The sequence below is a fragment of the Rhopilema esculentum genome, chromosome 12 (genome assembly GCF_057945365.1).
Source record: "Rhopilema esculentum isolate cy_ngs chromosome 12, ASM5794536v1, whole genome shotgun sequence".
Taxonomy (NCBI): domain Eukaryota; kingdom Metazoa; phylum Cnidaria; class Scyphozoa; order Rhizostomeae; family Rhizostomatidae; genus Rhopilema; species Rhopilema esculentum.
The window spans coordinates 7,916,406-7,941,409 of record NC_142826.1 but is presented as its reverse complement, the minus strand read 5'-3'; the positions used below and the strand labels follow the sequence as shown (position 1 = coordinate 7,941,409).

The 25,004-nt window shown below is 36.6% G+C and overlaps 2 protein-coding genes across 3 annotated transcripts in view; both read left to right on the top strand.

Moving 5' to 3' along the window:
* The first annotated feature begins 138 nt into the window (after window positions 1–138).
* LOC135681645 (PHD finger protein 10) lies at window positions 139–19,851 on the top strand. Its single transcript, XM_089111917.1, has 15 exons — window positions 139–232; window positions 2,209–2,386; window positions 3,167–3,250; window positions 3,942–4,009; window positions 5,678–5,872; window positions 8,695–8,804; window positions 10,228–10,333; window positions 10,935–11,078; window positions 11,585–11,693; window positions 12,915–13,027; window positions 14,258–14,333; window positions 15,407–15,498; window positions 16,717–16,781; window positions 18,606–18,715; window positions 19,401–19,851. Exons 2-15 carry the CDS (start codon window positions 2,242–2,244, stop codon window positions 19,529–19,531), a joined length of 1,548 nt encoding a protein of 515 aa, XP_088968043.1. The 5' UTR covers window positions 139–232; window positions 2,209–2,241; the 3' UTR covers window positions 19,532–19,851.
* A 147-nt stretch (window positions 19,852–19,998) lies between these two features.
* Window positions 19,999–25,004, top strand: part of LOC135681464 (phosphatidylinositol phosphatase PTPRQ) — a 35,869-nt gene continuing 30,863 nt past the window's right edge. Inside the window, exons 1-4 of one of the 2 annotated variants that reach the window (XM_089111911.1) lie at window positions 19,999–21,870; window positions 22,355–22,397; window positions 23,806–24,122; window positions 24,638–24,785. In XM_089111911.1, coding sequence (XP_088968037.1) covers window positions 21,826–21,870; window positions 22,355–22,397; window positions 23,806–24,122; window positions 24,638–24,785 — 553 coding nt within the window. In that variant the 5' untranslated portion in view covers window positions 19,999–21,825. Of the gene's footprint in view, window positions 22,398–23,805; window positions 24,123–24,637; window positions 24,786–25,004 lie in introns of both variants that reach the window. The other variant, XM_065195956.2, reaches the window with a different exon arrangement.

The window sequence follows — 25,004 nt, the reverse complement described above, 5'->3', positions numbered from 1 at the left end:
GTGCTAAATTTCCCCTTGGCCCCCCAACTTTTCAACCTGTGTTGGAGCCCTATCACAAAGGTAAACATGGCCTTCAAAATTGATAATTGTTTTTTGAAAATTGACAAAGAGGATCTCGAGCATTTGGAAACGAGGCCATTTCAATAGAACTTTGTGCACACCTTTCCTTTGTTTTGACAGTTGAGTTTGAAGACGGAGAACAGATTTGAATGTAGACTGTTGGTGATTTAAGGTAACGAATGTATTCTTTTCTTGCAGAGCTAGAAAGGTGTTCGCGTCAATATATTTTGAAAACAATAAAATGCATTAATGTAAAAAATTTAATTTTAGGCCCATTCAAATACACTACTACTGTCAACATTGTAGTTATTGTTTTGGTAGACTTCCTCTATCCTTGGAAGTAGCGAATTCAAGTTTATTGGTGTGATTTCAATTGGTAATTGTTGTAGCTTCATGGCTTTGTCATTCAAAGTTTGAATTGACGACCATAGAAAATGCCAGACTGCAATCTTACAATGAAATCCAATCTAATCGAGCTCAAAAAGTTCCCGCCAAACCTTATAAATAATGAACCCAGAAATCATCGTACATAAAAATGAGCTAAAGTTGCGACCTCTCGAAATGTTTAAAAATTGGTAGTTGAAAAATGTATCAATCCAACCCCGACTGGTGGTACAGCTCAGTCAACAACGCAGAGATATAAATGTTATAAATCACCATGGCAATAAATTCTATTTTAAGAATCATTTTTGGAAATTTCATTCCTTTTTCTACTTAGATACCAATTTCTTGTTCATATCATCAGCCATTTCAGAAACATTAAAAAGTACTGCCATGGCATGCCAAAGGGCCAGTCTGCAGAGTATGGCATGTGCACACCGGATATATATTTGTGCAAAACCTGTTGCACACCGGGTATTTTTGGGTGTGGCCACTAATATGGGCGTGGCTGGGTGTGGTCCCATAGATAATTCTGTGGCTTCTATTGGAATGACCCAGACAAGAAGAAGAAAGGGTGGGCAAAAGAAGAAGGCACGTGAGGCAGGCTCCTTCGCATTTTTACGGTGAAATGCAAATTGAAAACTTTGACCACAACAAGGGAAAATTTAGTAGCTGGTGCACACCAGCAAACCATAAATTTTTGGTGGTGCACACCGGCACACCAGGCTTTTTGCTCGTGCACACCGGAGATCTCGTCGAAAAGTGCCATACTCTGCAGACCGGCCAAAGGGTGTTTCTTTTGAGTAACATGTGCCACCCATCTCTCTCCTTTTTGCAGTTATTTGCTATATATTATTCCAAGAAGAACCGCTAAAGAAAATGCTTTTAAATATAAAAACTTTTTTCTACATGAGCTATTGAGATGGAAAAAATTGGAAAAAATATGCTAGAATTTAGCCACACAATGAAACTAAAAAGAATCAGCTCGACCACCCAACTTAAATGCTTAAATTTTCAATACCTATGCTTAACCTTAATGATTTGCTTTTTCAACAAAGAGCACAACCAATAGTATAGCAAGGGGGAGGCAAAAGGAGGTAGGGTTCCCCTAAATGTCCAAAGAAAATTTTAAAAAGGGCCTTTTCTGACATTCAAAAGGGTGTGGACCCCCAATTTTTCCTTGCTCATCTTGCCTTTGCTCCTTTCAAGCTTATCGACCTGGCTACGCTACTGAGCGTAATATAATAATTTGTTCTTTTGTTGAATATAGTTAAATATGTGCCATATGTTATGTTAGAGGTGGTTCTAGCAAAAATCTTGACTGATGCATCAAAAGTGGATCAAGCCTCTTGGCTCACCTTTATTGTAGAAGCTTTAGATTGTTTGGACAAACTAGTCATTCTTAGATTTTTGTCTTCATCATCAACTTTTTGTCTTCATATTAGCCAAAAATTGATGATAGAATTTAAATATACATATTGAAGTTGGTATGCGCCATTTGAAAAACTTAGCCTCAGTTCTTATACATTATATTGGAATGCTCAAAATTTGAGTCTTATTTTGGTCAAAAGTTCTTCAGCTTAAATTTTCCATGTACCAGTATCCATTTGTAAAGGTCCCATCCAAGAACATAATATTGTAATTCAATATACCAATTCATTGTTTTCTTCTATTGATATATTTTAGAATTTGTTGCACATTAAACTTTTAAGCTCATGTCAGAAAGATATGTTATGCTGCAGCTGAATCCAATTTGTTATTTTCTAGCTTCATTGGGAAATCATTTACCAACCTACAAGAATGTCGAAAAAGGGAGCAATGGAGAAATTACCTCAATCAAATATTGTTGAGTACCAATGGCCTTCTTCAAAAGAGGGTGGTTTTTTCATTTTAAGAGATCATGTTGCAGCCTTTTTGGACTCACCCCCCTTGGAAATGAAATTAGGTAAGCATTAAATTTTGAAGTAATCCAGCCAAATTTATTGTATTACCTTACAGCCTTATCTATTTAGATGTGTATATATGCTTTATGGTGTATAGAAAAGGACAGTTCTAAGTTGCTTCTCAACAAGGGAAATATTTATCACTGAGCGCACTGCTAATCACTCTCAAAGGTAGCCTCAGGTGCGTGATTGCACGCTCGAATGCTATTGCCCGCCCCCCATTGAAAGCCCTGAAATTTCTTGTTTAATTAGTTCATCAGTTGACTGTAGATATAAGAGTTAAAAGTACTCATCAAAAGTAAACTCTGGTCTGATGTAATAGAGTTTTGCTCCAGATGTTCCAGCATTGTCAAATAATCACTGCCTTTGTCATTCTCATTTCAACTCACAAAGTGATTTGACCCTAATTTAGGTATAGATAGAAATGTTGCCAGGAGGCTAGAGTTGACAGTGGGGTATGGGAGGATTGTTTTGGCAAAATGTTCAGTTTGTTTGATGTCCTAAAAGATGGAAACAATCAAAGTTACGCTAAAAACAAAAAAGGATGACTTGGTAAACTGTTAGACTGGAAAAAACTGAAAAAGGCTATTAGACTTGTAGAAAATTTTGTAGAACTTGTGGTGGTCAGGTGGACAAATAACAGCACACCTGCTAAAGATCTTATTGACACATATGTTACTTTTTTCAAAGTTGATTATAACAAAATGATTGATGATTACTCTAAATATAATGCTCCCAGGGCATTGCAGTTTTTTTTATTGAATCATATCTTTTCAAAATAGGAGTCCAAGGACGACCAGTATCAAAAGAAGAAAAGAATTTCTTGTTGCAGAATGGTCTGATCACAGAAGACCAGTGTAAAGATGGTATAAATCTCTATTTCTCTCTGAATAGTTATGAACTTTATAATTTTCTGTGCTTGAGATGTTTACCATGTCAAGTTTTGAGATAGTAAGCGCAAAAAATTCCCAAAATAAGGTTAAGGGTATCGTCACCATGATCATCATCGTCTGATTACGATTAACACTTTTATCTATTACCAGATCATAAAAAGCCATTATGTTCATCATCATCAGTATCATAATTATAATAATTTGCAAAATGTTATTATCATAAGTCATTGAGCTCTGATGGTTATTTTCTGACTCTCTGACTCACTGCGCTCATATGTTAAAATTTTTGTGATATTCAAGATTCTGTTAACGTCACCATTGATTTGCTCTTGTTATCTGATATGGCAACCATTAACTTGAAAAAGATGTGAAATAAGTTTTGTTGTAAGCACTCAGTTAAACCTTCCTTTGTGAACATGCCTCATATCAGGTCCTTTAAAAGCCCCTCCCAGTCAGCACATTTTAACAACACTAGCTAGGTAGAACCCCCAGCTAAAGTCCCTTAGCAAATCCTATGTCTCATATCAATAAAGCACAATAACAACTGTTGAGCAGAAAAATATCCACTGATTTCTATTGATTAATGTTAATTTGCTTACTGTCTTTTGTAAGAAGAACAAAAACAATGAAAAGAACTGAACTTCTGTTAACTTTTAAATTCTAGATTTTATCACATTAAAAAGTGAAGATGTTGTGGAATTACTGGCCGAAAAGTATCCAAAAAAATACCAGGTTTGCTGAATGTTTCACTTTTTGAGCCTTGAAACTTAAAGGCTGTTGCACAACCGGCATGCTTTGCGACTATATATTCAAAACCGGCCCAGTATCATACTGCATGAAAATGCATAACAGAGAAAATTTCTCAAGGCAGTTGCTGCTAAGCATGCCGGTTGTGCAATGGCCTTTAGCTTTATTGTGTGTGTTACAACTTTTAGTTTCTCTACCACTGAGCCACCCAGTCACGTTTTCAAAACCCAAACAGTTTTGAAACAGGTTTGAGTCCTGCCCTTTGGTGACACTTGCTCATATTTTCACTAAGCATACTTTCTTGAATCCAATTCTTGCAGTGCCTGTTTAAAGCATAAATCTTGCTTTTTGAGTCGCCTAAATACTTCAATGAAATCAGCATGGTTGTACGTTCCAAAGTTCGTTCACAGAAGAGATTGACTTAAAATGAAGAATATGACCTTCTTCTTATTCATATATTCTTAGTAACATTTATAAGTTCTTCTGTCATTTATAAGCCCAACCTTTTGGTTAGGCATAACAGTGTCCTCTCTTTATTATAAGTTCTCCAAGATATTTGAAAACTGCTTTTAATAGAATTGCATATTTTTAAGTAGGCAGCTTCCTGCAATATTTTTGACATTTGTTCAATTTCATGATTACAAAGTTCAGACATATCCGTCATTTTTCTAAGAAGCTGGTTCAAGCTTATATCTGGACTCGCATAATTATGAACTAATTTTTTAATAAGTTTTTTTGGTACCGCAAACTTTGAAGATTACCGGAAACATTATCAAGAGCACATTTTGTTCTAGACCAATCAGCAGGTTTGTTTACAAAATGCGATTAGCCAATCACCTTTCTCCAGTTTGAGCTTGATTTTTCATTGTTTTAAACAAAAACACAGTTGCTGTGGAGCAAAACCTACCCCCATTCTTTTGGCAGGGAAAAATATTTACGTTTTTACAAAGAAGTTTTTTCAAACTTAGCTTCTATAGTATTTGTTTGGCTCAAATATCGGAGCCCCAAGCAGAATACGAAAAGTTTGTAAAATATCTGCCGTAAAACATCACCTATTTCCCACCACCGGCCTACCGCTAAAGATGCCCACCCCCTAATTTACTCCCTACAAAGCTTTCGTTAATAACACAATGACTCATTTTAATATTTAAGTTGCCAATTATTTTGCCCAAACAAATTACACAGCTATCACCTGGAAATATTATATTTTCTAAAAAACTAGACTTTATAATTGCCTATTCCCTCCTCTGCCCTACCGCACGGGATGCCTAGGCCCTTTCTGAATCTCCTTCCAGAGCATCACAGTCAATGAGATTCAAACCATTTTTGTGAGGCCATTAGACATTAGTCTATAGTTTGAAACCAAAAGGGTCAAAATATTTAATATTTGAGAAAAAGCAACTTTTAAGAAAGTAGCAAAGAGCAACTTTTATTTGGCAGTCTCGAAGTCTCGAAACCTTAATGAGACTTTCTAAATGATTTTTTGAACAAGGCATGATAAATTTAGAAATCCTTCTGCAAAATCTAATTAGTTGTTGGAAAACCAATATGAACATAGTGGCCCTGAATTTTGTGGCAAGGGATGCATTCTCAGACTTAGGTCTTTTCAATGCCAATTTCAGCCCAATGCTAATTTCATGCTAATTACATTAGGAGTACTTACAAATGGCACACGAAAGAGACAGAAAGAAGATTATAGACAACCAGCACTCTCAGATGATGGTAAAAAATTCAAGCAAAGTTGCTTCTTACGTAAAAAAGGCGATTAAAGATGCTGCTGAGTACAATTCACATTTAAACCAGGATAGAAAGGAAGAACGATCTGCTTATTTTGATATGCAAACTCAGGTAAGTGTTTCAATGCTACCTTTTATTAGAACTTAGGACTTCTGACTTTTAGATGAATGTTTTTGTCTCAGATTACTCCCTTTGCTTTAATGCTAGAAAAGACGTTGAAAATTTAGATTTCTGGTTGGGAAACTTGCACCCAATTGTAGTTACACACAAGTTTCAGGATCCAAACATGCAGTCCAAACCTTCCTCATTTGGCAAAACCAAGAAATCGAGCACGCAGCCTTTTTTTAATCTCACTTGCAAATTTGCACCTCGAAAAGTCAACCTACTAGCAGCCAAAACTGAACCTGTTTTCTAACCTAGCGTACATTACTATTGACTAGGTGCCAAGAGTTGATGTTTTGCTTGCGGTTATCCGTTAATACATGTTTTAGATTTTTGCAATTTCGAGGTATGTTTTGATTACTTGGATTCTCAATCTCCTTTATGGAAATACGGTTCTATTTGATAACATCCAAGTCTTAAAACTAGTTAGCTGAATGAAATTCCGAGTATTTGTTGGCCCAGCATCACGATGCTTTTCGTGGTGCCCTAGCATTGACCATATCTCAACTTGTGTTGTTTTGCGTGGAAAGCAATGTTCGGCATTAAAATTTCCCAGCGAATGTAATATACTGCATTACTTTTAGATGATATAATATCATAAGTAATTTCGTCTTTAAAAACTTCAAATTTCTCTTTACTCTGATGGTTTCTCTAAAAAATTATTCATTGATGCATGTTGCTGATTAAGCTTTGATATTATAGTTAAAAAAATGCATATGTTTCAAATTTGATTAGACCGGCTGTCAATCACACTTTCAAGATTTGACAATAAACTTATAGGACCCCAAACAAATATAGAAAATGAATGCAGCTCCAAAAAATCCAATCCGTTTATGTAGGCCAACATTCATCGAGTCGAACTAGATAAATTACCCTTGCTTGATCGTGTGAAAGCCTGATACTGGATACAAACACACAACACTGGTAATCATCGATTCATGCTCGAGGAAATAGAAACAAGCTTTGTCTTGCATCCTTGAAATCTTGCTTATTTGCTTTACCTAAATACAAATGTCGAAAAATGTTTTTGTAAATACATTTGCAAAGAGCTTTATGTTCGTCTTGGCAGTCATTTTCCTCACAACGTGTTGTTCATGTCCTAAACTTTCTTGGAAGGGGTGCAGTTGACGGTGTTGCGTAGCTAGCCCGTCGAAATAATGGTCTTCTGGAGAAAAATTGCTCTTTTTCACTTACGCTGCATATGATAGGACTTTCAGATATCTCGGCTCCATTCCATTTGATTATGATCATGTAGCTGCCAGGGTTAAGTGGCACAAATGAAACCCCATACAGACCATCTCTTAGTGTATAGTGCTTTATCTTGCATCTTGACGGTCCGAGTACATTTATCTTTAACAAGGACAAATCTTCGCTTGCCGTTGCAAAGTGAAATTCCACAGCTTTTCCCACAACAAACTTTCTAGAATTGTCAAATATCAGGTAAATCGTATCATTTTTAGAAACAGCAGATGTGTGGTTTTCAACTGAATTTGCCATTTCAACGACTGCTCATTCAAATGCTTCGCTCTAACACCGAGGACCTAATCGGCTTCAACTGGATATTGATATTATCAGATGTAAACCGTTGTCTTAGCTTGAATATCCGATCAAAAGTAGCTCATTGTTTCCCTGTTTTCGCTGCTAACAATGCCTTATGACCATAAAAGTATGTCTTATAAGTAGATTGTTTCCAGTTGGCCAACTCGCTTGCGTTGAAGCTAATGCTATTTTGCAGACTGTGTATACACGTTGTCAGCACCTTGTTCATAAGTAGTCTATGAAAAGCATAGACAACTTTATTAAGCGGGATTCTTAATTGAAGAACGTACCTGGTTATGGGATAGCAACAAACAAACTTTAGAATAAATTTTTTTTGGCTCTGGGTATCTGGTTGTTTATCATTTTATATTGTTTTTGTTTTTGTTTATCATTTAATATTGTTATAACTATTGTGTCCCCATATCAAATAAATACGAGGACATAATTTTTACCATTTCAATATTTAAAATTTGATCTCATCATTGCCACGCTGTGATGAGTGACTTAGATTTCGACTGCTTGATCTCTCTGTTTTCATTGAAAACTTTTGCTCAATTATAATATTGATACTGAAATGGTAGCAATCCTATCTGATACATAATCAGCTTTGCAGGATAAGCTTTTGTGTCGAGGATCGTGTTTCTAAGGTCCTCTGCTATACGTAGCGAGTTACCCGTTTCCTATAACTGCATTGTAACCTAATTTCTCAATTCAAGTCACGTTTGACATTAGGTGATTTTTTTAAATACATAGTTCCTTGCATTTATATAAAATGTATTGCAGCGTTGTAGTACAATAATCATGCCAGCTGCCTCTTTCTCCTAGTTTCATGCCGACATAACACCACCCTCCACCCTTTTTTATTTCGGCTGAAGGGAACACTGCTGCCCCATTTTCCCATCCATGTATTTTTAGCGCACCATGTCTTATTAGAATTGTTTAACTGTGTAAAAAAACCAATAAAATATTTCTTACTCATTTTATTTTTGTAAATCTCTTGTAGAATTCCCGTAGACTACATCCTAAAACCCCAAATTTCCAAGGAAAGTGCCACCCGCTCTCAGCTCCAATAAAGTCTACTACAGCCAGTGTATAAAGAGCGGGCTTAATCTGAATAGCTTTTTCGCCATTGTCGCATGTTTTTTATTTTGAAACTGTCAGTCAGCCATTAAAGATCTTTATCTTTCTAGAACTGGCCTTCGTAATCAACATACTAATCATTGCTTTTATAGAGTATTCAAGTGCCGAGGAAAGCTCAGAAAATAGTCAGCCCCGAAAAAAGAAAACGAAATCTGCATCCTGTTTCTCTAATGCCTGGACAATTTCAAGAATATTTTAAAATGTATGTATACAAATATTGTTTCTTTTTGTAGTTTAAATTTGTTACACATATTGTGACGTCTGTTCTGAAAAACTATGACGCCTCAGGCTGGGAGACTTAGGGCTGTTTACATACATAGAGATGGGCTAGCCCGGCTAGGTCCTCCAGCTTTTCGAGCGTTTACATGGAATTCTCCACCAGCCTGGCAGAATTGAAGCCTCACATAGCCCCAGATCCGAATTCTCCAAATTATTGAGCTTTGAGTGCAGAGAAAGAAACTTGCATTGGGGCTTTATCACGTGAAAGACCCTGGATCACTTCAGGTGACTGCAAATACAAACGCTGCTACACCAGCTATTTCAGTCTTGTCTGTAAAACACCAGCTACCTTAAGTCTGTAAAATTATATTAACCAAGCAACAAAAGCCTTTCAAGAACTCTCTAATTTTTTCGCTATGAAGCTACAGTTCATTGAATGTCCAAGCTGGCTTTGATTTAAAGGCAATTCAAATCCTCGAAACTCCATATTTGTTTTCAACGCCCCAACACATGTCCACAGATCTCCAGTCTTCTCTAGATTGTTTTGATCTTTGTGAAGCTTGATTCGCAGCCGTCTTGACTTGAGCTTACCAAAACAGTTGGGCTTGAGCTTGTTATAGTTGCGCACGCGTTGAACTTTCGTTTCCGTATCACCTGACCGGGCTAGCCTCCTCTATGTAAAATCAAAGTCAACAAAAAGGTTGATTGTTCTCAGTCGGGCGAGATCCGTCTATCTTTTTCGTGGATCTCACCTGACCGAGCTGACCATCAAATCAAGTCATGTTTATGAATAGCTGATGAACAATGCAGGTAATTGTTCTGATGGATCCCGCCTATGGAAACAGGCCCTTAAACTCTGGGAGATGCCTGTACGACATAATCAGAAATTGCAGTGCGCGAAATGGTGTTAATTTGCCGTCTTTGGGAAAACCAAAGAATAGGAAATGTGTAGAAATGTTTAGTCTTTCCTGAGAAAAATATTTTTTTGCTGACATCTGTGTGTTTTATACAAGCAGTTTATATTTTGAGATCGTGTGGATCTTTGCATAGCTACCTACAGTGCCTTGCAATTTTTTCTGCTGCCCATGTTTTGATATTAAAATGCTATGCCAGCAAAGTGTATAGTGAAATGTTATAAAAACTCTCCCTTTCTATCACATGCATGGTCATCAGGTGTGACCAATACCTTCGGCCGCCCGGCGTTTTCTGCGTCCCAGCGGCCAGGTTAACTTGCGTCTAGTTCAAAGTTGCATTTACGCAGCTGCTTAGAAAACTTATATAGAGTTACCCAGACAACTGCTTTGCATTTCCAAAGCTGTCATTGCAACACGTTAAAGATATATTCAAGCGTATCCCAGCCTTCAACTCAAATAGCTATGTCATTATTATCCCAATTTATGTTCCAGATACTCACCAGATGAGCTGCGATCTTTGCCACTTTCAACGATAACTGCACAATGGTCTTCCGGTAGGAACAACCAAATGCACATTGAGCGCGATTACAGTCAAATCGTAAGGCGTTGATGTTGTTTTGCGTGTCTTTTTTTTCTTAACATGAAACCATTTCCCATTTAAATTAATCGCTGAAGTCATTTCAGGCTAGCTCATCTTACTTCAGTGACAACAATAAACCTTTTAATTTGAAGTTCCTCTGATCATTAGATATTTAAATCAATATGAAACACATATTTTTACAATCCATGTAAAGTAGCAGACAAAAGTTAGGATAAATTTGCAGTTTATAGGAATTTTGAAGAATCGTTATAGTTTAAGAGAATTCATTCGTTGGAAATCGCAACATCTAATTTCTTGAATTTAATTAAGAGCAAGAGTATTAGTATTACTGAAGCACTGTTATCAATGACATCTACAGGATTTGCAAAATACAAAGTTTTCAAATTTGGAGCAGCGTTGTAGCGAGAAGCTCGTTTCAGTTCATTTAAACTGAATATTTGATGCCTAATTGAATAAGAATGACCAAACAATGATTAATCCTTAGCGAGATGTGATTAACTTTCCCTCCAGGGAAGGTTTGTTAACATACCCTCCATCCAATATAGGGAGAGGCTCGTATTTTGCATAGTGGCTGTATTTTGTGAATTGGTATTTTCAGAATTCAGATTCCAACACCCAAAGCAGCAGTGATGATGAAGGAGGCTCCTCGGATAATGGTGGGAACTCAGATTCTGATGGACCTCCTATTAAAAGAGCGCTAAGAGACAAAAATAATACTGGCCCACCAAGACATAGAAATAAGGTAACAGTTGAGGAAATTATTATAATGGAAATGATTATGATTTTTTATTTTGTTAAAGCAAGCATTTCTATTACTGCTAACTAAGCAAATATTTTCTTTGTGACCTACTCGTGGCCTCTTTTTAAGGACTTTTTCCTAGTGTCTCCTTTTGGACAGCAAGCTATCATTGAAAATCTATTGTGGCATTTATACTGGAAAAGTTTTCGAAAAATGTGTGTTGCTTCAAATTTCTATTCTGAATGTGCAGCTTTGGAAATTTACATCAAAATAGAACCATGCGCAAATCCAAAAAGATGATAAATCCAAATTCAATACTTAATAACCAACTTCTTTGTGTCCGCTTTACTTGTTCTTAGTTTATTTCAGCTTCTAAAATTGCCTCGTCCCGGTAATAGAGAGAAACTGTGTTATTTTCATTCTGATTGTGATTTTTTCCAATTTAGGCAGCTGAGTTGATGCAATTTTTGTGATGTTTAAATGCAAGTTAAAATAAACTTGTTTTTCAGGTTGGAATTCAAAATGATTCTTTTTGTGGAATCTGCTTGAAGGGCGTTGAGTCGAACAAGAAGGGCCTACCAGAGGATTTTGTGCATTGCTCTTTCTGCGAAAATAGTGGTATGTGTATCTCTTCTTGGTTTTCAGACAAAGAGGAGTTGGGAAAACAAAAGTTTGAAAGACTGATTATATGATTTGTGTGAGCCATATGACTGCCTGATAATTTGGGTTTTCTCTTACGAGACGGACAATTTTTTCTTTCAAAATTCACACTGTTAAGGCCAATTTTTCCGTTTGATTCTAGGCCATTTCTGTTCCCAGGCAAGTTCCAGTCATTGGCTTCATCTTTCAACCAAATTGAAATTTAATATACGTTTGTTTAACAATGACGCTGAAACGACAGATTCTACTGCCGTCATAGCATCCACTTGGACCAGATTTAGTCTATCCCTCCCCAAAAACTTTCACCCACTGGTGATTTTCGTCACCAGCGACTGCGATTTGTCACGATGGCTGCTAGTCAATAGCCTCTTTATCCTAATGAGTCTCGTTTGAAGTATGGCGGGAAATAGGTATCTCTTGAGCGCTTTGTTTTTTTCAAAAATGGGCGCTGTTGATGAGTTATATCGATTGAAACTGAAGAAATCAATAGTATCTTATTCACTTCTACATACAGTCACACTTTGTTTACATTTATAGATTTTGTAGCCACATGTTGGTGGCTTTCACTGGAATCCACATTTGAAAATGGAGTTGTCCTTCCTTTTTCTACAACTTTTAATGACGATGATGAGTGGATTATTATATCCAATCAAGGACGTATTTAATTCATTTTTTGTCAGTTCTATTTTTCTTAGACCTGCTTATCACGAAAGGCGCGAATTGCTACAAACATTTATCAATGGAATGTTTTTCTAACAATCATCTTTGATGCAACAACATTAATAGGTGAGGGGACCACCAGCCCCCAAGCCACCCCAGCCACCCCTCAAGCCACCCCAGCCACCCCTCAAGCCACCCCAGCCACCCCTCAAGCCACCCCAGCCACCCCTCAAGCCACCCCAGCCACCCCTCAAGCCACCCCAGCCACCCCTCAAGCCACCCCAGCCACCCCTCAAGCCACCCCAGCCACCCCTCAAGCCACCCCGGCCCCCCTCGCCCGCCAAAGTGTCCGCCACTGGCCACGAGCGCCCAGCCTCCTAGCTCCGGCGTGCCTGTAGTAAAATGATATTATGTACAATTATTTACAAAACTATGACCACTTTTTCTTTCCACGGGTAGGTTCTGAATTTGAATATTTCTTTGCATTAACAAACTAATCATAAAACATTTTCTTTCAAGGGCATCCTTCGTGCTTGGAGATGAATCGGCAGCTAGTTGAAGTAATCAAAACGTATGCCTGGCAATGCATGGAATGCAAAACATGCACACTCTGTAGCAATCCACATGATGAGGTTAGCTCTTATTTTCCTCGTTTGAAATGATATGGATAGCACCTCTCGAGTCTAGAATAATTAACGGGATGAATGGCTAGCAGTCCCTTTATATAAGAATATTAGGGTTTTCATTGATTTTTGAAGCAGATTGCTCGCATTTGAAATTAGGCGTCTATAAATTTACTAAGTTATTGTGCATTGTTGCTAAACTTAGGGTGAAAGTAGACGGCATAGGTTTGGTGAGTAAGCGATGGAGTTTTGCCGTTTGTAGGTTTCTCATTAAAACCTGGAATATTACAAAGAAAGTGTTTATTAAAATAAAAAGTAAGCGTATTTATGACAGAACAGTATGATAATATTAGTCGGAATAAGGATCTCGTGGGTAGATTTTTTCGAAAAATTAATAAGCGGTGGGGGGGGGGCATTTATTCTGGACTTAACGTTTTATTTGTTTGGTATTTGTGCACATGCATTAAGAAAGCTTAAACCAATAAATACTTTGATCTAGATACTTTTGTATTGTCCTTTATCAAAATATTTGTATCGATTGCGCAATATTCCCGTTTTGTTGGTGCATGAACCCAACTAACTTTGTATATAAGCAATGCTGCGTTCTAAGTTTGCTAAATATGAATGCATTTTTATGGATTCTAGTAGATTTGGTTCCAAAAAATCTCTCTACACTCTGATCTCAAAATGCTAAACCTTTGCATGGCATTTAGCGCTTGGGATATCTTCCACCAACTTACCTCATCAGCGACCTAGAACTACACTCCGCTTGCAACTCTGCGTTTTCATGTAATTAAGTCTTCTCCCAACACTTATCATGTTTTGCCACAAAAAGTATTGCTATTGGAATCATACCAAAAATATCGTCTGGCTCATATTTATTCTCTATGCCAAAGTTGAATAGTCATTAGTAAACAAAGTCAAAGGGTATCGTTTTCAGTCTAGCCTGCGTGTTTTAGTTTACGACTTGTATCAGAACACATGCGTCAATCTAAAATGCTTTCTCATCATCAGAAAGTTTTATTTCAGAATCCTTTGTACTGGTTTTAAAACCCGTTTGTATTTTTCTATTTCATATTACAGTAAATACTCTATCTGCATATAGTTTGTACAAGCCCATTTCATGAAACGTTTATCTCAGCTTACCTTTTCTAAGAACTTCGTTTCAGATCTCTGTTTTTAAATTCACCTGCCGGAATAAATAAGAAAAATTGACACAGGTATGACTCTTAATTTCAGGAACATATGATGTTTTGCGATAACTGCGACCGTGGGTATCACAGTTATTGTGTTGGCTTGAAGAGTATCCCTGACGGTGAGTGTCTTTTCTTCTATAATTTCTCATATTTGAATCTTTACAGACTTCTATAGTGTTTCTATTCTGGTCTATAGTCCAATTCATTCATTAACAATTCATTAACCTATAGGATTTACCTCTTGGTTTTGTTCTAAGAGCAGGTGATTGAACTTCAGTGCAAGAATAGCGCTCATCGTTGTGGCCAATGAGTTAAAAATTTCAAAGCTTTTCAAAAGATTAAAACATGGCCTTGAAAAAGACATCAATTTCTGGGATCTTCAATTGTCTCGATTCTGACGTAAATACAGTATTATTCCGATAACTCCACCCTGTAAGATGAATAGTGTTCGAGTTACCGATTGTTCGAGTTATCCAGAGCTCGAACGTATTTTCGGGGGGAATGCAAAAGCATTTTGTGTTATCTGTGGTTCGATTTACTGAGATTATGTTGGATTCTTTTGTTTGCTTGTTGCTACGTTTGTAATGTTGCTCTCTCGGGAAATGGCTTTGTCTGTTTGATGCTATTTTTAACATGGTACCAGCGCTTTGGTTTCATGCTAGCAATGCATGTAGATGTCATAAATCTCATAGATGTCACCGATGTCTCATGCAACTTTAAAGTGAATTTTTGTGCAATATTAATGGTATTTCATGTCGTTGTAAAATCTCTTAAACGCTTGTGTAGCCGATAAATCCAGGTTATTCCTAATGGTGAACTTTTTATAAATTTGTTTTCAAGATGCCTATCAAATAATCGTCCATCTTGAAAGTAAGATAGATGAGCATCACAAGCTTCCAAATTAGGTTATAACATGTTTCCCTTTATGGAATATTCCTCATTCCATACCCTATTATATCTAGCTTGGCTTTACGCAGTGACGTCATGGTATGGTTCTGCATTATGACCCATTCATTCTATTGTTAAATGTTAGATGGCAGTGTAAATAAATGGTTGCTTTTGTGTGTTACCGTTTCCCGTCCTCTGATGATTGTTTTGGCAAAGAGGGCAAAATGTGATGAAATACCTCTAAATTTGATGAGTTTTATGAACATTTACAGTGTAAAGGATACTCTCTTTTTCTCTCTCGCAGGTCGTTGGGTGTGCGATAAGTGTGGTAAATGTGCTTCTTGCCTTTCTCGGCAGCCGTGCCCGGATGGCGCACCTGGAAAGTGGCGCGAGGAGGTATCCCGCTAAGAATCTATTCTCGTCTTATGTTTCCGTTTCATTACGTATAAAAAATTAATTTTGTTAGTAATGAAGTCCCATACACGAAGTTTGTAACTGCTTTTGTATTGCCTTGGAAATGTTGGTAGTATACAAGATAAATCTGTGTCAAAGAAAAATCACGTACATATGAATCGATTTATGAGAAAGTTTCAGTAAAAGCAGGCTCAATACATTTTTTACATTCAATACAAATTTGACAAAAAACGGCAATTAAGTGGTGTACAATGTACTTTATGTAGTTCGCGGGTTGGGCATAGTGGTCAGTGCAGTACCCATTCCACATACACGCAACACCGCGTCGAGATTGGCTAGATGGTTGAATTGGGAGTGTTCCTCCACATACTGATAATAGTTAAACCTGATGAATTTCGCTAAAATTAACATTGTTTTGTTGTTAAGACAGATGTGAAGTTAAAAATTGGGAGTTCTTTTTGTTCCGGCACTTGGGACGAGTAAAATTTCCCTTTATTTCATAGTGGCTCCAGTAATCGCTAAAGTGAGGTGAAAGAGGGAAGTTTCCTCACCTTCTACCCATGAAATTGCGGGTTGGCGCTCACTTTTCTCACATCTAAAGTAGTACTACCACTCTCATTTTTAAATGGTTGCATTTCTTGTGACAGTACTTCGAGTCGCGTTAGGATTTAGATGAAGAAAACTTCATAGTTTCTCACATTTTCTTGATTATTAAAAAGCCCCTTTAAGTACAAAATCAATCTATTTATATTCTTTAAAACGGAAATGCTAAATACAATTGTTGAGTGACAGTTGGCTACCACGCATGCGAATTAAATACTTATAAGGGGAAGAGGTTACAGAAGTATACAGCGATCCTGTTACATTCAGGGGGGGGGGGTGAGGGGGCTGGATGGGAGAAGTCCTTTTTGAGTAATATACAGTATATCACTTTATCTTTCTTATTTTATTGTGGGTTTTCATATTCTTATACAAAGTTTGAAATATTGTAAATTAATTTTCATAATTCAATTCAACTAATAGCTTTTTAATTTGTTTTGTTAGATTGTATGTAATGTTTCTATCCGAATATCCGAAGGCCTCTTGAAAACAGCTTTTGTTGAAGGGCAACCCTTCTTAAAGTAATTTAAGATAAACAATAATAACATATAGGGAAGTTAAAAATAAAAGTGAAAAAGTACGCATCATTTTTTCTTTCAGTTCAAAAAACCAAAAGATGGAGGAGATGCAGAATTTCTACAATATCACTGTCATAAGTGCTCAAAGTACGTCATTTTATTAGCAGTAGCAGAAATTTATCACTTTCTCCTTTCCCTATGTAGGGTTTATTCTTATCGCAAGAAAAAATGAACTACAATCAAGCCAATTCGCAAAGCGTTGCTTAGATTTTTTTCAAATCGGAGGCTAAGAAACAAACATTTTGTTACTTTTCCAAAGCTTGTGTGTTACACTGATGATAAGAAAGAAGTTTTTTATTTTCTGGCGCAGGCGCTTTTTGCGTCTAGAAATGAACGGATTTATTTTACTTTTGCAAACATGTCTCATATCAAATAGCATAATCTGAATTGTTCACAAACTTTTGAGCACATCAGATGTTCAAAGGCATTTTTGGGTCTGATTATTGATAAAGCAGTTTTTGACAGCCAGAATCTTTTCTTTTTACGATATCCTGAAACTAGCTTTGTTTTCTTGTCGGGAAGATAAGGCTTGCGCTTGTGTTATATTTCTGAGAATAAATTGCTAGATGCTAATTTACTACTTCAATGAATATACTTGGAGGTTGCTTTGGTGTCGTAACACTCTATACTTGCTTAATTCCAAGTTTTGAATACGGCCGTGTTGCCGTATTGTTATTGTCTATACTTCAATTGCCCTGTCCGTAACACCCACTCCAATTGCCCTGTCCGTAACGTAACGTTTGCCAAGCGTTTCTCAGCAGTGAATATGCTGCATCTTATTCATGGTAGTTATGAATTATTTCTGTTAAGATCACAAATCATTGTTGATGCTCTTCGCGATTCTTTATAGAACTTTGTACTCGTGTTTCCAAATTAGCATTCCCATGAATAGAAACCTGGAAATTTTTTGGTGAATCTCACGAAGTCATTGTTTATCAATTGTTTCTTATGAATAGAGCCTAACCTCATTGATGACATCCAACCAGGCAGTTTACTGCCCACTCATCCTGTTTTTATGTTGTTTTCATATGATCTAAGTTAAAGAATTTCACTGTCCTAATTTCCAATGCCTATCAGAAAACGATTTGTGTTATTCTGCATCGTCATCTTCCACTAGGCTGTTCATTTCTAAACATTGTGTTGTTGTTTGAAACTTCATGATTGTTAAATATTCTTAATGTTATAATAACTTGAATTTTTCTTTCGTTCCATCATTTCCTCATAATGATGTAAGATTTCCTTTAAATATGTTACCCTAAAACTGTATCAGATTTGATATTCAGATTTGATATACATGTAAATATGAACATTTTAAGAATATATGCAGACTCAAGACGAAATTCTCTTAAGAATATCGAGGGAATATAATAATAAGAATAACTGAAGAAAGTTTCATAGTATTCTTGTACAAAAAGTGTGTAGCAGTTCAAAGTTATCCAAAGCCAGTTTGTTAAAATAACCTAAAGGAGTTATGGACAGACGCCAAATTATTTGTAGGCTAGTTAGTCGGTAGTAGTGCACGATAATGAGTTTCAAACTAGGCGTTTAGTTAGATGCAACTCACCAAATGGTTAATTTGCTATATAAATAGTACGCATCAAAGGAGGCAGCCTGGAGCTCCGTATTTCCTTCTCGTGTCTAGGTATTTATATAGATATTCTTGAACGGTTAAATAAAGACCGCGTTGAGTAATGTACTAGATTTACAAGTATTTGGGCCAGGATAGCGTACCCCAGGCATTGTGGGTCTCCTAAACCGTTACTGAAAGTAAAGAAAGATCTCTGGAATCATGTGACATGAATTCTCTACGTGTTAAGCTCTATCTGACAGCTATGAAGAAAAAGTTAAATAGCATTTTATCTGCGTTTCTCGCCCTGATGATATTTTTTAGCATTTTTACTTTATTTGCAGATTGTTCCGGTCAGGAAACTTTTGCCCGGTCTGTCTAAAGGTTTACCGGAGTGATGAAAAAGATTTGCCAATGGTTTGCTGCGATTCTTGTGATCGATGGATTCACACAGGTAATTTTTCGTGCCAGTAGACATGATGATCATAAAAAAGGATTATCATACTGGAACATAAACAATGAAAATATTCCAATTAACCAAAGAGTTACTGTCTTGTAAAGAAAGTTCTTATCGTATGCGATATTTTTTTTCATTTATACAAACGATTTTATACTATGACTTATTGTTTAATCATTCGGCGATCAGTACAACTGTATCATAAGCTGTGACCCCATTGCAACTGCCATCTAAGAAGGAAGGCCAATAATTTTATAAAAAGGATTGATTTGTTTGTGTTATAAATTCCTGTCTATTTACAAAACAAGCTTTTCTGCATACCTTTATTGTTTCTTGGACAAATATCTTTACTCTGATGAGGATTGAAATTTGCAAATTATTTTAGTTATATTCGACCTTTTCAGGTTACCTCGTTATTGCATGTACCTCGTTATCGCATGTACCTCGTTAGAAAAAAGACTACACTAATCTTATAATGAATCTGTAAATTTTGCAATATAGATTAAATTAGCTTTGATTATCAACATTTTCGTTTAAAAGAAAGGATGTTCTATCATAATTTGGATGACTGGTAATAAGTAGCTATCTAAGCATTGTAGTTTCTCATATGACTGAATTTTAAAGGCTTATTCACGCAAGTTCATCCAACGGTTACATTGGAATCTTTTTCGTTTTTCGATAGATTGTGATGGTATTGACGACCGAAAGTATCAGGAATTGTCAAAAGACAGCTCGGCCCAGTACAAATGTGTCATATGTCGTGGAGAGAAAGAAGAGCGTGTTGATGCAGTACAAAAAGATGCAAAAAACTGATTGTGGGTATAATTATTGTGGGCAGAATATGGATATATTGTCCTGTTCTTATGTAAAGTCGATTGCTGTTCACTGTCATGGTCCTTTTTGTGTCTAGATTAGCCGTTAGATCCTTTAGATTTTCTCTGTCATGTATTGAAAGAAGTAAATCGATAAAAAGACCCTTCAAAATTATCTGAAAGTTAAAAAACTCTTAGCGACTTGAAAGAAAATTGAGATGTAGTGTCTCTGCTTTTCATTTCACTATCGCCCTGTGAAGTTAATGATACTTTTGTTGAGATGTTTTGTTGTTGTATCAGGAATCAAGTTAGAATTACAAATGGTCTTTATTTCAGTTACTGCTACATTGATCTAACTTTCTTTCATATAAATACCTAATCTTAGGGCAGTTTCGCCTTCATGGCTCCGGGCTGGATTCCAGAAAGCTGGAATACCACCATTGTAATTTTGCCTAAAGGGTCTTCGTGAAGATTTAAAATCAGAAGGGTTGGTGCTAGCCCCTTCTTGTTTATTTCCCTACGACAGTCAGTGTGGAAGCAAATACTTTACAACACTATACCAGATAATTCCAGGAAAGACGTAAACGCGAAACCAAGAATGGATTATATCATAATCAAATAGAAATCGTTTTGTTGATATCAATAGCGAAGTTCACTTTCCCGTATGGTTAAATTGCCCTATGGAAAGATGCACTCAATGCATTGGCCGCATCCCCTAATATCCGGACGCTAAGTGAGAATAAGCGCGACCGACAAGGGGGTTCTTGGGGGTGATTTTCGTTTAACTATTATTCCTATGTTTTTATCATTTCCTCAAGAATTTCACCTCTATCGTGGGTACTCTCTATTTTTTGTTAACATTATAAATTGATGCCGAATCTTACCATCACTGTCATGTTCAAAAAGCCTTAGTGTTGACGATCAATTATATTTTAAAAAAATCGTCCATTCGGCAAAATAGTTAATGAATAGTCTTGGTAATAAATTGAAACTGAAGTTTCTATTCTTATGGTCAGCCTGGGCATAAGCAAGTTAACAAAGCGTAAGCAACATCCTGTTGGCTATCATTTAGCTATCTTTGTATTGGATAATTTGCCTCACAACAATATCGTTCCAGTATGTTTTGGTCAAGCCTTTTCTCTGTGAAAGGTCAAACTAAATCGATTTTAAAGATTCAGACCCAACTACTGCGAAACGCATCTTTGCTTTGCAGTCATCCACGAACCTACTAAATTGTGTATTGATGTTTCTGGGTTTTCACCTCTAGAATCCCCAGGATGCAAGTATTAAGGAACGTTATGTAACTTATCAATAGCATGACCTGCTACTTGTTTATTTTGTTCTTGTTCCTACACCAATATTAATGAAGCACCAAGTATTAATTATCTGATATGATACACGCACTGACTAGACTAAATGAGCGTATACAATATTGACATCGTTCCGGTGGCAATATTGTATACGCTCATTTCCGAAAAGAAATTGAGGTTTCACATATAGTTTGAGTACTGCTTTATTCCCATGACCTTGTCTTTTCTACTTATCGTAGCTAAAGGCTCTTAAGTGGAAATAATGGTATTAGTCCACTTATTTTGTCCCTTTGGCGAAAGAGAAGAAGTTGCAGCGTTCGCACTGAATGGCACTGAATGTACACTACACAATATTCTTTTTTGAAATATCTACTTGTCTCGAGACAGTCAGAAAAAATTATCAAATGGGATCAGAAAAAGTTTTTAAACTTGTAGTTTTTCTGACGGCAGGGTCTTGCTAATTTGATATTTTTATGATAAAATACTGTCGTTTTGCTATGAAAATGCAAGCTTGGCCTAAGTATATCTGAAAAGGCAACGAAAAAGCTAAACTATCTTTTTATATTTTTGCTTTCAAGCCCTTCAATACGATACTATCGGTACAACGCTGTCTTGATCTGACAGTGTACATTTCTTCATGAGAACCGATCGTACCGTTGTGGCTACGACCGTTCTAATCGCAAGCAATAATTGAGTTGTGATGGAAACATGTATACATAAATATCTGTGTTAATGAATACAAATCACGTTTGCACTACATTTATATGAGCTCGTATGAGAGGACACCTGAAATAACTTCCCACAAATGACTCAACCTGTCGTCTTGAATAATTGATTGAGCAAAAAAGCTCTCGTAGGTCTGATTTAAAAGATACCAGCAGTGAGAAAATAAGATAGTCTGTTCGCTATCATGATGGTGATTTGGAGTTTCTGAGGCTCAAAAGGAAGATAAAGCTTTGACTTACGTACGCGACCCCACGTGCTTATGGATTGGCGGACATCGAGATTGCTCTCTTCCTTGCTGTTAGTGGTAAGTCATACACTACTTGCCCCTATGCAGAATATGCATTTTAACAATCTGTTGCCATCAAACTTTTTTACACATATTCAAAGGCATTCTGCGTCTCCCCGGCAGCAAAGCTTAAAAAAATTTTCTTTCATTAAATATTTTTCTAAAGTTTCCTAAGTGTAAGATTCACTTGATTTAGCAATTTTAAATTCCTATGTGCAGCAAGTAGTTCTTTTGAAGGAGCTAAGTGTCTTCTACGAAACGTCCTTTTAACATAGAGTTGAGACCCGTTGCAATCTAATCAATCAGGTGCTCCTTCAAACACTGTGGTTGCAAATAAAGTGTGAATGTACAAAGAGCTCAATAACCTAGTTTTGTATTACTGGTTAAGAGTGCTAAGAAACTTTAACTTGTATTCGAATGTATGCATACATACATGTTTATTTGTATTCGAATTAAGGTGATTATAAGCTCCGGAGTGACGGTAACTAATTTGCCATTGCAGTTAAGCTTTCAAGAAAGAGTTAAAGGGCAATGCCAGAGCACAAGTAAGTACCACATTGCTGTTTATTCATTTAAATGATTTGGAATCCATGACTTGTAGAACAGGCTCTGTTTGATAAACATTTTGATCAATTTATAAACGATTTGCTAAATGTATTGATACCTATTTCAGAGACAGTTGGCTCGGAAGTCAAACCATCTAGACCTATTTTCAATACATTCAGCAACAGATCCCATAGTTGTAAAAAGCAAGGCTAGACTACACTTAAAGCGTCATAAAACCCAAATACATTTCTAGAGGATATCAAGTCTTGAGCATCAAAATTGGCCGTTTAGGGAATTTTTTGGTTTCAGACCATTTTGTTTTCGTCAGCGTTTCGGATTTTTAAAAAGCATTGTAATATCTACTGCTTGGCTATGTTTAAGACTAAATAAAGACCAATACTGTACTTTGCGATACCCGCAACGTGTCTCTGCAAGCAACTGGATTTGAAGAAGTATCCTCCTAGTTTTCTTGTCAATGTTTGACTGATTGTTATTCAACCAAATAAAGGGTTTCATCGATACCATAAGAATTCAGAGTCCTTTAGCATTGAAATCTGCTGAAATATCTCATGCCCTTCTTCCAACCATTCTTTAATTACTAGACAGATATATTTCAAAATTTTTGCGTCTACTTCAAGGAAACGATGCGTGAAGACAAGTTGTTGTTCTGTAAATATAGATCGTGACGTGTTGCTATCGGTATATGTTTTTGTGTTGTGTAGACTGTGCCTAAGATTGATTGTTCTTAATGAGCTAAGTTTTACTCGCCATGTCATAATTGAATTAACTATCACTAAATATTGCTTAATTTTTAAATAAATTTCATGTCAGTTCTTATACTGTAAAACCTGCAGTGGCGGAACTAAGGAGGGGCAACTGACGAGTTGAAGCAAGTCTGGCGACCCTTTTTTGGAAATTGTGCGCCCCTTTTGAAGAATTAGAATCAGGTGAAAAAGTTTCTGAGACCGATCGGTTAATTTGCTTCAAGGATTACCTCAAAGTTATGTTGTTTATTCCGAAAATGGATCTAAAATTGTTGTATGCAGCGTACCCTCGTCACCAATTATTGAAAATTTTTCAGCGCCCCCACTACCAACTGCCCCTCCTTCAAGTTTGCTCTTGATCCGCCCCTGAAAACCTGCTGGTTAAATTTGACATGAGACGCAGTAAGAGTAAAATGCATATAAAGTTATGACTAGCCTGATTTCAAAATGGCGTCCCGCAACAGGATACTTGGCTAAATTATGATATTAGATGCGTAGCTATTTTGTTGGCCATTCGATCCAAACTTACGTTTTGTAATCTTAATGATGTTAAGGTAATCTTCAAGGATTTGCTACATCTGTTGGCGACAATGCAACTAAATTTGTTTCATTTCATCTTATTTGCGAACACTTTTCCATTTAGCTGTCTGCGGTTGCAATCTTGCTGCCACCTCGACAAGGACCGCCTCTTCAAGCTTTTCCCCGGTATTTTCTGTCGCTCATTCTGGTATTAACAACGAGTTTAATGCTACCGATGTAAACGGCGCCCAAGTCATCTTGAATGGGGGATCTTGGGAGCCAGCTGCAGACGATGATAACCCGTGGTTTCAAGCAGATTTTGGATCAGTGAAAACCATTCGAAAAATAAGCACAAAAGGCAACAGCCATACTAACTCATGGATTAAGGAATACAATGTTTACACCAAGAATTCCTTATCAAGTAGCTTTTCGCTTTATAAAGTAAGTAGAATAATCTCTTGCAATTATAAACATTAACTCCTCATATACATGTTACTGTTTCTTAGAGAATGCTCTACAAAACCACGCCGTTTCGGGTTAGGGGTTAGGACGATGCGATTCAAAAGTGAACTGCTCCTTTGTAGTGTCAAACTATTTTTTTGAATGCGACTAGCAAATTTGGCTTGTATTATTCGATAGAAATTTCAAGCAGTTTACGTTTTTGATAGTCTTGCTACGACTTCCAATGTTAAACGAAGGAAGACTCTTAGGTTGAATTCACGCAAAAGTGATCTGCAGATATTTTCTGGAAGTGACAATGTTAATCAACGCGGCTGTGGCCATTTTTGCTAGGTTTTTATCCAGTTTGCAGGTTTTTTTGCAGTTTCATATTAGGCCTCCGGTAAACTAAAATAGCACCTCTTTTATATTGGATTGATAGCATAAGCAGCCTTAAGTTGAAGGAAGCTTCCGAAATGGTCAAAAAATGGAATCTCAATGTTTCTACATTTTTTCAGAAACTTCCGGGAAATGAAAATGCCGATCAGTTGCGAGTGCACGATTTGGGCGACCAAGGTCAATTTCAAGCAAGGATCATTAAGATTGTACCATTATCAAATGAGAGAAATGCGTCACTGAGAATTGATTTCACTGGTTGCGACAAAGGTAAATATTTTCTGATGAGAATTTGCCCTGCTGTTGTTGTTTAGTTTATCTCACATTTCTTCGCATTTGGTAAATAAAAAAAATTGATGTAGCAATATCTTTTGGTATAAGGCATTTTTTTATTGAAAGTCAGATTAAAATAAACATTGTAGATTGTTGCAAAGGTTAAATGTCAAGTCTGAGTTACAAGTGATTTTTATTTCATTTGGAAGGCCGATT